A 15,873-nucleotide genomic window follows, 5' to 3' on the forward strand; every position below is an offset into this window, starting at 1 on the left:
CAGTTATTAGACATCAGTCCGGGACACATTATATTATTACAGCACGGAGGGGGGGGGGTGAGTATTACGTGTTATATATATATGTAGATTATACGCACATTGCCGCAGATTCACCGAGAAGCAGAATACAGACAAGTCTGAACGTGCGCCAAACGCATCATCCCGCTGGAGCCACTGCAGTAAATGTGGTCTAGTTCTCAGCGGTCTGAATTATATTCCGCGTTAGGAAATCCGCCGCGCGTGACCAGGATGAAGTCTCCTTTATTCCGGATTCTCACCATTGTCTCCTGTAAATAGTAACTCCCATCATTCCCGAGACGCGGACCCCTCAGAGCGGCTGTACAGCAGGTGCCCCCGGGGTCTCACCCCCTCCCCCGTCTCCAGAGTCCTTGGCTGAGGAGCTGACACACCCGATACTTATAACTTAGCGACTCGTGGCGCCTGCAGAAGACAATAGACGCCGGCGCGCTCCGGGGGATTAACCTTCTGGGGTTTCACAGCAGCGGGTAAGGAAAGGCCCAGACGCCCCGAGTTCTACATATCCAGGCAAGAAAATCCAGCTGAAGACAGACGAGGATAAAAGGGAACCCAACACCACAAGACGGGGAGGGCCCCGCTCTAATCCCAAGACGACTGCAGTCCTAGGAATGATACGGGGCCGCTCAATGCAGAACGGGCGTACCACATGGGGGAACACCGGGGGCTACAGGGCGCACACGGGTCCCGGAGGCTACAGGGGGAACACAGGTCCCGGGGGCTACAGGGCGCACACGGGTCCCGGGGGCTACAGGGGGAACACGGGTCCCGGGGGCTACAGGGGGAACACGGGTCCCGGGGGCTACAGGGGGAACACGGGTCCCGGGGGCTACAGGGGGAACACGGGTCCTGGGGGCTACAGGGCGGACACGGGTCCCGGGGGCTACAGGGGGAACACGGGTCCCGGGGGCTACAGGGCGGACACGGGTCCCGGGGGCTACAGGGGGAACACGGGTCCCGGGGGCTACAGGGCGGACACAGGTCCCGGGGGCTGCAGGGCGGACACGGGTCCCGGGGGCTGCAGGGCGGACACGGGTCCCGGGGGCTACAGGGCGGACACGGGTCCCGGGGGCTACAGGGCGGACACGGGTCCCGGGGGCTACAGGGCGGACACGGGTCCCGGGGGCTACAGGGCGGACACGGGTCCCGGGGGCTACAGGGCGGACACGGGTCCCGGGGGCTACAGGGCGGACACGGGTCCCGGGGGCTACAGGGCGGACACGGGTCCCGGGGGCTACAGGGCGGACACGGGTCCCGGGGGCTACAGGGCGGACACGGGTCCCGGGGGCTACAGGGCGGACACGGGTCCCGGGGGCTACAGGGCGGACACGGGTCCCGGGGGCTGCAGGGCGGACACGGGTCCCGGGGGCTGCAGGGCGGACACGGGTCCCGGGGGCTACAGGGGGAACACAGGTCCCGGGGGCTACAGGGGGAACACAGGTCCCGGGGGCTACAGGGGGAACACGGGTCCCGGGGGCTACAGGGCGGACACGGGTCCCGGGGGCTACAGGGCGGACACAGGTCCCGGGGGCTACAGGGCGGACACGGGTCCCGGGGGCTACAGGGCGGACACAGGTCCCGGGGGCTACAGGGCGGACACGGGTCCCGGGGGCTACAGGGCGGACACGGGTCCCGGGGGCTACAGGGCGGACACAGGTCCCGGGGGCTACAGGGCGGACACGGGTCCCGGGGGCTACAGGGCGGACACGGGTCCCGGGGGCTGCAGGGCGGACACGGGTCCCGGGGGCTGCAGGGCGGACACGGGTCCCGGGGGCTACAGGGGGAACACAGGTCCCGGGGGCTACAGGGGGAACACAGGTCCCGGGGGCTACAGGGGGAACACAGGTCCCGGGGGCTACAGGGGGAACACGGGTCCCGGGGGCTACAGGGGGAACACGGGTCCCGGGGGCTACAGGGGGAACACGGGTCCCGGGGGCTACAGGGGGAACACGGGTCCCGGGGGCTACAGGGGGGACACAGGTCCCGGGGGCTACAGGGCGGACACGGGTCCCGGGGGCTACAGGGCGGACACGGGTCCCGGGGGCTGCAGGGCGGACACGGGTCCCGGGGGCTGCAGGGCGGACACGGGTCCCGGGGGCTACAGGGGGAACACAGGTCCCGGGGGCTACAGGGGGAACACAGGTCCCGGGGGCTACAGGGGGAACACAGGTCCCGGGGGCTACAGGGGGAACACGGGTCCCGGGGGCTACAGGGGGAACACGGGTCCCGGGGGCTACAGGGGGAACACGGGTCCCGGGGGCTACAGGGGGAACACGGGTCCCGGGGGCTACAGGGGGGACACAGGTCCCGGGGGCTACAGGGCGGACACGGGTCGGGGTGCGGTGCAGGTACCTCGGTTTCGGACACGTACTGGTCGGCGTACTGCCACTTCACTGGCTCCTCCGCTGAGCTGAAATGTTACACAGAAAATTACCAGTCGTACAAATTAGCGGAAATAAAGACGAGGTGAGAAGCCGATCCAGCACATGAAAAATGAGAAAACCTTCAGGTACTATGCTCACATGACAACACTTCCTGCCTGTGCTCCGGCCTTGTTCAGCCTTGTCATGGGGCAGCGCGAGTCTAAATCATCAGCCACATCAATGTCCACACATACACAGTCCACACAATAGTGGCAGTAAACACGTGGACATTGATGTGGATGATGATTTAGACTCGCGCTGCCCCATGACAAGGCTGAACAAGGCCGGAGCACAGGCAGGAAGTGTTGTCATAGTGACATTATGGCGTGAGTGCAGTCAAGACCTCACCTTTTGACTGGAATCATCCCGACATCTGCAGAGAATAAAAGAAGCGTCAGTATCGCACAGAGCGCGGCGTCCCCCGCTCCCCCCAGCGGGACAACTTACGGCGCACTTTTATGGACACGATCTTCTTAGTGCGGATGAGATTGATCACCTCCTCGTGAGTGCACGAACCGATCGAGTAACCGTTAATCCGAAAAACCTCGTCTCCAATCTGAAAGACAAAGGGTTAATTCTTCAACAAAACAAGATGGAGGCGGACGCAACAATGGACCCGAAGACAAAACGTGTTATCTGTGGTGTTACATAGGACTGCAGGTAACACTACATTATCTGTACTCAGAGAGTTATCACTGTGTTATCTGTGGTGTTACATAGGACTGCAGGTAACATCTACTACATTATCTGTACTCAGAGAGTTATCACTGTGTTATCTGTGGTGTTACATAGGACTGCAGGTAACATCTACTACATTATCTGTAATCAGAGAGTTATCACTGTGTTATCTGTGATGTTACATAGGACTGCAGGTAACATCTACTACATTATCTGTACTCAGAGAGTTATCACTGTGTGTTATCTGTGGTGTTACATAGGACTGCAGGTAACATATACTACATTATCTGTAATCAGAGAGTTATCACTGTGTTATCTGTGGTGTTACATAGGACTGCAGGTAACATCTACTACATTATCTGTACTCAGAGAGTTATCACTGTGTGTTATCTGTGGTGTTACATAGGACTGCAGGTATCATCTACTACATTATCTGTACTCAGAGAGTTATCACTGTGTTATCTGTGGTGTTACATAGGACTGCAGGTAACATATACTACATTATCTGTACTCAGATAGTTATCACTGTGTTATCTGCGATGTTACATGGGACTGCAGGTAACATCTACTACATTATCTGTAATCAGAGAGTTATCACTGTGTTATCTGTGGTGTTACATAGGACTGCAGGTCACACTACTACATTATCTGTAATCAGAGAGTTATCACTGTGTTATCTGTGGTGTTACATAGGACTGCAGGTAACATCTACTACATTATCTGTACTCAAGAGTTATCACTGTGTTATCTGTGGTGTTACATAGGACTGCAGGTAACACTACTACATTATCTGTACTCAGAGAGTTATCACTGTGTTATCTGTGGTGTTACATAGGACTGCAGGTCACATCTACTACATTATCTGTACTCCGAGAGTTATCACTGTGTTATCTGTGGTGTTACATAGGACTGCAGGTAACACTACTACATTATCTGTAATCAGAGAGTTATCACTGTGTTATCTGTGATGTTACATAGGACTGCAGGTAACATCTACTACATTATCTGTACTCAGAGAGATATCACTGTGTTATCTGTGGTGTTACATAGGACTGCAGGTAACACTACTACATTATCTGTAATCAGAGAGTTATCACTGTGTTATCTGTGATGTTACATAGGACTGCAGGTAACATCTACTACATTATCTGTACTCAGAGAGATATCACTGTGTTATCTGTGGTGTTACATAGGACTGCAGGTAACACTACTACATTATCTGTACTCAGAGAGTTATCACTGTGTTATCTGTGGTGTTACATAGGACTGCAGGTAACATCTACTACATTATCTGTACTCAGAGAGTTATCACTGTGTTATCTGTGGTGTTACATAGGACTGCAGGTAACATCTACTACATTATCTGTAATCAGAGAGTTATCACTGTGTTATCTGTGATGTTACATAGGACTGCAGGTAACATCTACTACATTATCTGTACTCAGAGAGTTATCACTGTGTGTTATCTGTGGTGTTACATAGGACTGCAGGTAACATATACTACATTATCTGTAATCAGAGAGTTATCACTGTGTTATCTGTGGTGTTACATAGGACTGCAGGTAACATCTACTACATTATCTGTACTCAGAGAGTTATCACTGTGTGTTATCTGTGGTGTTACATAGGACTGCAGGTATCATCTACTACATTATCTGTACTCAGAGAGTTATCACTGTGTTATCTGTGGTGTTACATAGGACTGCAGGTAACATATACTACATTATCTGTACTCAGAGAGTTATCACTGTGATATCTGTGGTGTTACATAGGACTGCAGGTAACATCTACTACATTATCTGTACTCAGATAGTTATCACTGTGTTATCTGCGGTGTTACATGGGACTGCAGGTAACATCTACTACATTATCTGTAATCAGAGAGTTATCACTGTGTTATCTGTGGTGTTACATAGGACTGCAGGTCACACTACTACATTATCTGTAATCAGAGAGTTATCACTGTGTTATCTGTGGTGTTACATAGGACTGCAGGTAACATCTACTACATTATCTGTACTCAAGAGTTATCACTGTGTTATCTGTGGTGTTACATAGGACTGCAGGTAACACTACTACATTATCTGTACTCAGAGAGTTATCACTGTGTTATCTGTGGTGTTACATAGGACTGCAGGTCACATCTACTACATTATCTGTACTCCGAGAGTTATCACTGTGTTATCTGTGGTGTTACATAGGACTGCAGGTAACACTACTACATTATCTGTAATCAGAGAGTTATCACTGTGTTATCTGTGATGTTACATAGGACTGCAGGTAACATCTACTACATTATCTGTACTCAGAGAGATATCACTGTGTTATCTGTGGTGTTACATAGGACTGCAGGTAACACTACTACATTATCTGTAATCAGAGAGTTATCACTGTGTTATCTGTGATGTTACATAGGACTGCAGGTAACATCTACTACATTATCTGTACTCAGAGAGATATCACTGTGTTATCTGTGGTGTTACATAGGACTGCAGGTAACATCTACATTATCTGTACTCAGAGAGCTATCACTGTGTTATCTGTGGTGTTACATAGGACTGCAGGTAACATCTACTACATTATCTGTACTCAGAGAGTTATCACTGTGTTATCTGTGGTGTTACATAGGACTGCAGGTAACACTACTACATTATCTGTAATCAGAGAGTTATCACTGTGTTATCTGTGATGTTACATAGGACTGCAGGTAACATCTACTACATTATCTGTACTCAGAGAGATATCACTGTGTTATCTGTGGTGTTACATAGGACTGCAGGTAACACTACATTATCTGTACTCAGAGAGTTATCACTGTGTTATCTGTGGTGTTACATAGGACTGCAGGTAACACTACTACATTATCTGTACTCAGAGAGTTATCACTGTGTTATCTGTGGTGTTACATAGGACTGCAGGTAACATCTACTACATTATCTGTAATCAGAGAGTTATCACTGTGTTATCTGTGGTGTTACATAGGACTGCAGGTAACATCTACTACATTATCTGTAATCAGAGAGTTATCACTGTGTTATCTGTGGTGTTACATAGGACTGCAGGTAACATCGACTACATTATCTGTAATCAGAGAGTTATCACTGTGTTATCTGTGGTGTTACATAGGACTGCAGGTAACATCTACTACATTATCTGTAATCAGAGAGTTATCACTGTGATGTTACATAGGACTGCAGGTAACATCTACTACATTATCTGTACTCTGAGAGATATCACTGTGTTATCTGTGGTGTTACATAGGACTGCAGGTCACATCTACTACATTATCTGTACTCAGAGAGATATCACTGTGTTATCTGTGGTGTTACATAGGACTGCAGGTAACACTACTACATTATCTGTAATCAGAGAGTTATCACTGTGTTATCTGTGGTGTTACATAGGACTGCAGGTAATACTACTACATTATCTGTAATCAGAGAGTTATCACTATGTGTTATCTCTGGTGTTACATAGGACTGCAGGTAACATCTACTACATTATCTGTAATCAGAGAGTTATCACTGTGTTATCTGTGGTGTTACATAGGACTGCAGGTAACACTACATTATCTGTACTCAGAGAGTTATCACTGTGTTATCTGTGGTGTTACATAGGACTGCAGGTAACACTACTACATTATCTGTACTCAGAGAGTTATCACTGTGTTATCTGTGGTGTTACATAGGACTGCAGGTAACACTACTACATTATCTGTACTCAGAGAGTTATCACTGTGTTATCTGTGGTGTTACATAGGACTGCAGGTAACATCTACTACATTATCTGTAATCAGAGAGTTATCGCTGTGTTATCTGTGGTGTTACATAGGACTGCAGGTAACACTACTACATTATCTGTACTCAGAGAGTTATCACTGTGTTATCTGTGGTGTTACATAGGACTGCAGGTAACATCTACTACATTATCTGTAATCAGAGAGTTATCGCTGTGTTATCTGTGGTGTTACATAGGACTGCAGGTAACATCTACTACATTATCTGTACTCAGAGAGTTATCACTGTGTTATCTGTGGTGTTACATAGGACTGCAGGTAACACTACTACATTATCTGTACTCAGAGAGTTATCACTGTGTTATCTGTGGTGTTACATGGGACTGCAGGTCACACTTCCTGATTATGTTAGTCACTGCCTCCTGGTTATCCCTCATTCGGGCAGAGGCGATGGGTCTGCTCCACCTGCAGCCCCCTCCCCCACCCACAGTGGACGGCAGAACAATGATCAGGGACATGGAGACCGAGCGTCTGAAGAGACAAAGACAAAACGTTTGATCCATTTTTTGCGCTCGGTTCTGGGAGGGGGTTTCACAATGAGATCGTATTGTATCGGCGGGGGCCGCGCGGGGGAGGGGCGTCTTTATTACAAGATTCCGCCACCATGACAACACAAACACAAGACGACTACAAAACGTAAGAGCCGGGACAATGGCGGACGATCACCCCATCACTGCTCCGAGTGTGCGGCAGTAAACGGGGGGGGGGGGGGGAGATCATCAGCGCTATTGTCTGTCACACGCCCCCCCCCCACCTGGAGAACGAGCCTGGACTGTCAGCTCTTGGGTCAAAATGAAGCAGAGGCAGGACTGGCCTCACAAATGCCATATACCGGACATACCTGCAGGGGGCGCCGGGACCCTCATATCTGAGAGACAGCTGCACTACCTGCCTCAGCCAGCAGGGGGGGCCCCGTGTAACGTCACCACAGACCGCTCCATCTGCGCACATGATTGGAGATTACGGGACACAATCACTGTACAGCGGCCGCTCGTATCTGGAGGCAGAAATCATGCAGGAGGGGAAGACTGTAGTGCAGCACATCCTGACCATGATATACACTGGAGTCTCAGGGGTCCAGCAGTGGAGAGTTGGGGGCCCCATTCAGCATCAGAACAGACCTTTAGACCTACCAGGATGGGGCCAGAAATCCTCTGTGCTGCTGGAAATACTGCTGAACTCTTACACCAACCCCAGTTCACCAGTAAAAGTGCAGAGCGCCCACGATCTGATTACCCCACCCCAGGGCAGAATCCCCTCCTGTATTCCTGTACTGGCTGGGGTGTCATTACTCTCGATAGAGGAGCGCCCCCGGTGGCCACATTCAGAAATGTTTCCTGTCCACACAGAGGAGCCGTCAGCTGACTTATCACGTAATTTACATACGTGGGGGGAGGAGGGGGAGGGGCTTGTCTGACACCGATTATCTCCAAGGAACATTGACGCCTCTCATTCATTGACATCGTGGCGGGGGGGAGGTCATGTTCTGGGGGGGGGGGGAGGTCATGTTCTGTGGGGGGGGGGGGGTCATGTTCTGGGGGTAGGGGGGTCATGTTCTGTGGGGAGGGGTCAGGTTCTGTGGGGAGGGGGGTCATGTTCTGTGGGGAGGGGTCATGTTCTGTGGGGAGGGGGGGTCATGTTCTGTGGGGAGGGGTCATGTTCTGTGGGGAGGGGGGTCATGTTCTGTGGGGAGGGGTCATGTTCTGTGGGGAGGGGGGTCATGTTCTGTGGGGAGGGGGGGTCATGTTCTGTGGGGAGGGGGGGTCATGTTCTGTGGGGAGGGGGGGTCATGTTCTGTGGGGAGGAGGGGTCATGTTCTGTGGGGAGGAGGGGTCATGTTCTGTGGGGAGGGGTCATGTTCTGTGGGGAGGGGTCATGTTCTGTGGGGGGGTGGTCATGTTCTGGGGGGTGGGGGGTCATGTTCTGGGGGTGGGGTCATGTCCTGGGGGTGGGGTCATGTCCTGGGGGTGGGGTCATGTCCTGGGGGTGGGGTCATGTTCTGGGGTCGGTGATCTCACCTGCAGGCCGGTGTTGTCCGCTTGTCCTTCCTTCATGATGTGGGAGATGTAGAGGCCACAATTAAACTCCAGCCCCCCCCTGACGCTGAGGCCGAGCCCCTCGGGGTGAGAACGGTCCAGCTTCACCTCCCGCAGCTTCCTGCACAGCACAGAGGAGACGTCTATAGGACACGATGACCGCGGTGAGGAGAGCAGCGGCGCCATCGCTTTATCATCTTACCTGGAACGTTTGGGCGTCAGCTGATCATACTCCACCTGGTGCTTCAGAGGGATGAGGGGGCGAATGGCATCAAAGAGGGGCAACCGGGACGGGTCACTGATGACGAGCTTCAGATCCCCCACAAAAACCGGGAGGTTCATGGACCTGTGAAGAGACCAAACTATGAATCCAACCGTCCACCAGACCGGCCCCAGGTAACATTATACAGATATTACAGACCGGCCCCAGGGTAACATTATACAGATATTACAGACCGGCCCCAGGGTAACATTATACAGATATTACAGACCGGCCCCAGGGTAACATTATACAGATATTACAGACCGGCCGCAGAGTAACATTATACAGATATTACAGACCGGCCCCCGGGTAACATTATACAGATATTACAGACCGGCCCCAGGTAACATTATACAGATATTACAGACCGGCCCCAGGGTAACATTATACAGATATTACAGACCGGCCCCAGGTAACATTATACAGATATTACAGACCGGCCCCAGAATAACATTATACAGATATTACAGACCGGCCCCAGGTAACATTATACAGATATTACAGACCGGCCCCAGGTAACATTATACAGATATTACAGACCGGCCCCAGAGTAACATTATACAGATATTACAGACCGGCCCCCGGGTAACATTATACAGATATTACAGACCGGCCCCAGGTAACATTATACAGATATTACAGACCGGCCCCAGGTAACATTATACAGATATTACAGACCGGCCCCAGAGTAACATTATACAGATATTACAGACCGGCCCCAGAATAACATTATACAGATATTACAGACCGGCCCCAGGGTAACATTATACAGATATTACAGACCGGCCCCAGGTAACATTATACAGATATTACAGACCGGCCCCAGGGTAACATTATACAGATATTACAGACCGGCCCCAGAATAACATTATACAGATATTACAGACCGGCCCCAGGTAACATTATACAGATATTACAGACCGGCCCCAGAATAACATTATACAGATATTACAGACCGGCCCCAGGGTAACATTATACAGATATTACAGACCGGCCCCAGGGTAACATTATACAGATATTACAGACCGGCCCCAGGTAACATTATACAGATATTACAGACCGGCCCCAGAGAGACATTATACAGATATTACAGACCGGCCCCAGGGTAACATTATACAGATATTACAGACCGGCCCCCGGGTAACATTATACAGATATTACAGACCGGCCCCAGAATAACATTATACAGATATTACAGACCGACCCCAGGTAACATTATACAGATATTACAGACCGGCCCCAGGGTAACATTATACAGATATTACAGACCGGCCCCAGGGTAACATTATACAGATATTACAGACCGGCCCCAGAGTAACATTATACAGATATTACAGACCGGCCCCAGGTAACATTATACAGATATTACAGACCGGCCCCAGGTAACATTATACAGATATTACAGACCGGCCCCAGGGTAACATTATACAGATATTACAGACCGGCCCCAGGTAACATTATACAGATATTACAGACCGGCCCCAGGGTAACATTATACAGATATTACAGACCGGCCCCAGGGTAACATTATACAGATATTACAGACCGGCCCCAGGGTAACATTATACAGATATTACAGACCGGCCGCAGGTAACATTATACAGATATTACAGACCGGCCCCAGGGTAACATTATACAGATATTACAGACCGGCCCCAGGGTAACATTATACAGATATTACAGACCGGCCCCAGGTAACATTATACAGATATTACAGACCGGCCCCAGGTAACATTATACAGATATTACAGACCGGCCCCAGGTAACATTATACAGATATTACAGACCGGCCCCAGAATAACATTATACAGATATTACAGACCGGCCCCAGGGTAACATTATACAGATATTACAGACCGGCCCCAGGTAACATTATACAGATATTACAGACCGGCCCCAGAATAAAATTATACAGATATTACAGACCGGCCCCAGGTAACATTATACAGATATTACAGACCGGCCCCAGGGTAACATTATACAGATATTACAGACCGGCCCCAGAATAACATTATACAGATAGTACAGACCGGCCCCAGGTAACATTATACAGATATTACAGACCGGCCCCAGAGAGACATTATACAGATATTACAGACCGGCCCCAGGTAACATTATACAGATATTACAGACCGGCCCCAGAATAACATTATACAGATAGTACAGACCGGCCCCAGGTAACATTATACAGATATTACAGACCGGCCCCAGAGAGACATTATACAGATATTACAGACCGGCCCCAGGTAACATTATACAGATATTACAGACCGGCCCCAGGGTAACATTATACAGATATTACAGACCGGCCCCAGGTAACATTATACAGATATTACAGACCGGCCCCAGAGAGACATTATACAGATATTACAGACCGGCCCCAGGTAACATTATACAGATATTACAGACCGGCCCCAGAGTAACATTATACAGATATTACAGACCAGCCCCAGAATAACATTATACAGATATTACAGACCGGCCCCCGTGTAACATTATACAGATATTACAGACCGGCCCCCGGGTAACATTATACAGATATTACAGACCGGCCCCAGAGAGACATTATACAGATATTACAGACCGGCCCCAGAATAACATTATACAGATATTACAGACCGGCCCCAGAATAACATTATACAGATATTACAGACCGGCCCCAGGTAACATTATACAGATATTACAGACCGGCCCCAGGTAACATTATACAGATATTACAGACCGGCCCCAGGTAACATTATACAGATATTACAGACCGGCCCCAGGTAACATTATACAGATATTACAGACCGGCCCCAGGGTAACATTATACAGATATTACAGACCGGCCCCAGAATAACATATCTACAATACTGTGCAAAAAAGTTTTAGGCAGTTGTGGGAAAATGCTTCAAAAATATAAGTGATAAAGATAAAAAAAAACAACTTATCAATGAACAAAACGCAAAGTAAAGAAGAAAAAAATCGAAATCAATATTTGGTGTGACCCCCCTTTTCCTTCAAACCAGCATCAATTCTTCTAGGTACTTGCACACAGTCCTGGATTTTGTAGGGTTATAGTCGGGTGTATGATTAACCAATTCTACCAAACAGATGACAAGGACCATTTTCATATGTAGGATGAAGAAGTCATTAACTGTAACAGAAACTGCTGTGTAGGAGGCTAAAAGTGGATGAGGAACAGCCAAACTCTGCGACAAAAGGTGAGGTTGTGGAAGGCAGTTTCATGTCACAGGTCCACCATGGCAAGACTGAGCACAGCAACAAGACACAAGGTAGTTATACTGCATCAGCGAGGTCTCTCCCAGGCAAACATTTCACAGCAGAACAAAGTTTCAAGACATGCTGTTCAAGCTCTTCTGGAGAAGCAAAAGAAACGGGCAACGTTGAGGACTGTAGACGCAGTGGTCGGCAGAGGAAACCGTGAATCAGATCAAGGACACATCATGCTACTTCTCTTCTAAATCAGAGGATGTCCAGCAGAGCCAACAGCTCTGAACTGCCAGAAACCAGTGGGACCCAGGTGCACCCGTCTAGTGTGCGGAGGAGTCCGGCCAGAAGTCAAACAATCAAAACGTGGAAACAAGGCCGAGCCACTCAACTGTACATGAAAAATAGCAACTGGGGTGCAGATAAACGGCAGTAGGTGCTCTGGACTGAGGAGTCAAAATGTGAAATATTTGGTGTAATAGAAGGCAGCAGTGAAGCATGGTGGAGGGTCCTGGAGAGCGGTACAATAATGAGGGTCTGCAGGCAGCAGTGAAGATGGTGGAGGGTCCTGGAGAGTGATACAATGAGGGTCTGCAGGCAGCAGTGTAGATGGTGGAGGGTCCTTGGGAGCGGTACAATAATGAGGGTCTGCAGGCAGCAGTGAAGCATGGTGGAGGGTCCTGGAGAGCGGTACAATAATGAGGGTCTGCAGGCAGCAGTGAAGATGGTGGAGGGTCCTGGAGAGTGATACAATGAGGGTCTGCAGGCAGCAGTGTAGATGGTGGAGGGTCCTTGGGAGCGGTACAATAATGAGTGTCTGCAGGCAGCAGTGAAGATGGTGGAGGGTCCTGGGGAGCGGTACAATAATGAGGGTCTGCAGGCAGCAGGGAAGATGGTGGAGGGTCCTGGAGAGCGGTACAATAATGAGGGTCTGCAGGCAGCAGTGAAGCATGGTGGAGGGTCCTGGAGAGCGGTACAATAATGAGGGTCTGCAGGCAGCAGTGAAGATGGTGGAGGGTCCTGGAGAGTGATACAATGAGGGTCTGCAGGCAGCAGTGAAGCATGGGGGAGGGTCCTGGAGAGCGGTACAATAATAAGGGTCTGCAGGCAGCAGTGTAGATGGTGGAGGGTCCTGGGGAGCGGTACAATAATGAGGGTCTGCAGGCAGCAGTGAAGATGGTGGAGGGTCCTGGAGAGCGGTACAATAATGAGGGTCTGCAGGCAGCAGTGAAGCATGGGGGAGGGTCCTGGAGAGCGGTACAATAATAAGGGTCTGCAGGCAGCAGTGTAGATGGTGGAGGGTCCTGGGGAGCGGTACAATAATGAGGGTCTGCAGGCAGCAGTGAAGATGGTGGAGGGTCCTGGAGAGCGGTACAATAATGAGGGTCTGCAGGCAGCAGTGAAGCATGGGGGAGGGTCCTGGAGAGCGGTACAATAATAAGGGTCTGCAGGCAGCAGTGAAGATGGTGGAGGGTCCTGGGGAGCGGTACAATAATAAGGGTCTGCAGGCAGCAGTGAAGATGGTGGAGGCTCCTGGAGAGCGGTACAATAATGAGGGTCTGCAGGCAGCAGTGAAGATGGTGGAGGGTCCTGGCAGATTTTGGGGCTGCTGTTCAGCACATGGAGTTGTGGATTTGGTCAGGATTATTGGGGTCCTTAAGGCTGGATTTACACGAGTGTGTGTGTTGTGCGTGCGCAAAAGGCACTTAACAGCTCCGTGTGTCAGCCCCGTATGATGCGTGTTTGTGTGATTTTCTCGCAGCCGTTATCATTATGACACTCCGTTTGGATGTTTGTAGCACGTGGTGCTTTTCTGTTTACATTCATTCTTTTACTGCTGTTGCGCGAATCACGCGCGTCCCACGGAAGTGCTGGGCGGGATTTTCACGCACCCATTTACTTCAATATGTGCGTGATGCGCGAACAACGCACAAATATAGGACGTCGTGAGTTTTACGCAGCGGACACACGGACATTCTGCACGGCCCCATAGACTAACATAGGTCCGTGCGAGGCGCGTTGCACGGACCTATAATACGTTCGTCTGAATAAGCCGTAATGCTGAGATAATTATCCATCATGTGATACCAGGGAGGCGTCTGATTGGCTCCAAATTTATTCTGCAGCAGGACAACGACCCCAACAGTAGAAGAAATATGAAGATTGTTCCCAATGCAGTAACTCGAGGGTCAGAGGCGCTTCCTAGGCCTCAAAATAGCGTAACTTACGTAGAAATAAGCGCGGAACGTTCGTCATTCTCTACAAAATATATTTCCATTTATCATAAATTCAGGTTGTAAACGGCGAGATCCGGGGAATAAATCTAAACCGCGCCCGGCGTGTCATCTGTTGGTGCCGGTGCGGTGTGAAGTGTCCGCGGTCAGTGATGGATTGGGGGCGTGGCATCTGCTGGTGCCGGTCCGGTGTGAAGTGTCCGCGGTCAGTGATGGTTTGGGGGCGTGTCCTCTGCTGGTGCCGGTCTGAAGTGTCCGCGGTCAGTGATGGTTTGGGGGCCGTGTCATCTGCTGGTGCTGGTCCGGTGTGAAGTGTCCGCAGTCAGTGATGGTTTGGGGGTCGTGTCATCTGCTGGTGCCGGTCCGGTGTGAAGTGTCCGCGGTCAGTGATGGTTTGGGGGCGTGTCATCTGCTGGTGCCAGTCCGGTGTGAAGTGTCCGCAGTCAGTGATGGTTTGGGGGTCGTGTCATCTGCCGGTGCCGGTCCGGTGTGAAGTGTCCGCAGTCAGTGATGGTTTGGGGGCCGTGTCATCTGCTGGTGCTGGTCCGGTGTGAAGTGTCCGCGGTCAGTGATGGTTTGGGGGCATGTCATCTGCTGGTGCCGGTCCGGTGTGAAGTGTCCGCAGTCAGTGATGGTTTGGGGGTCGTGTCATCTGCTGGTGCCGGTCCGGTGTGAAGTGTCCGCGGTCAGTGATGGTTTGGGGGCGTGTCATCTGCTGGTGCTGGTCCGGTGTGAAGTGTCCGCGGTCAGTGATGGTTTGGGGGCGTGTCATCTGCTGGTGCTGGTCCGGTGTGAAGTGTCCACGGTCAGTGATGGTTTGGGGGTCGTGTCATCTGCCGGTGTTGGTCACTGTGTTATATCAGGTCCAGAGTCAGCGCAGCGTCTAGAAGGACATTTCCCAGAACTTCATGCTTCCTCTGCTGACAGCTTTATGGAGACGCTGAAATCATTTTCCACACTGCAACAGTACCAACACCTGGTGTAATAACCTCAGTATCCCTGCGCCAGCAAATACGCCCGACCTAAACCCCATTGAGAATCTATAGGGTATTGTCAAGAGGAAGATGAGCGACCCCAGACCCAACAATGCAGACGAGCTGAAGGCCGATATCATACAACCTGGGCGTCCATAACACCTCAGCAGTGCCACAGGCTGATCGCCTCCATGCCACGCCGCAGTGATAACACCTCAGCAGTG

At 50.6% G+C, this 15,873-nt stretch overlaps 1 protein-coding gene across 9 annotated transcripts in view; it reads right to left on the reverse strand.

The window, feature by feature from the left end:
• LOC142699465 (harmonin-like) overlaps positions 1-15,873 on the reverse strand; it is a 93,271-nt gene that overhangs the window by 62,214 nt on the left and 15,184 nt on the right. For all 9 annotated transcript variants that reach the window (XM_075848060.1, XM_075848059.1, XM_075848063.1 and 6 more), the window contains exons 2-6: positions 9,172-9,315; positions 8,952-9,090; positions 2,907-3,015; positions 2,808-2,832; positions 2,389-2,446 (exon numbers count right to left, since the gene is read on the reverse strand). In XM_075848060.1, coding sequence (XP_075704175.1) covers positions 2,389-2,446; positions 2,808-2,832; positions 2,907-3,015; positions 8,952-9,090; positions 9,172-9,315 — 475 coding nt within the window. The remainder of the gene's footprint in view (positions 1-2,388; positions 2,447-2,807; positions 2,833-2,906; positions 3,016-8,951; positions 9,091-9,171; positions 9,316-15,873) is intronic.

Source organism: Rhinoderma darwinii, unplaced genomic scaffold (assembly GCF_050947455.1).
Source record: "Rhinoderma darwinii isolate aRhiDar2 unplaced genomic scaffold, aRhiDar2.hap1 Scaffold_1587, whole genome shotgun sequence".
NCBI classification, from domain to species: Eukaryota; Metazoa; Chordata; class Amphibia; order Anura; family Rhinodermatidae; genus Rhinoderma; species Rhinoderma darwinii.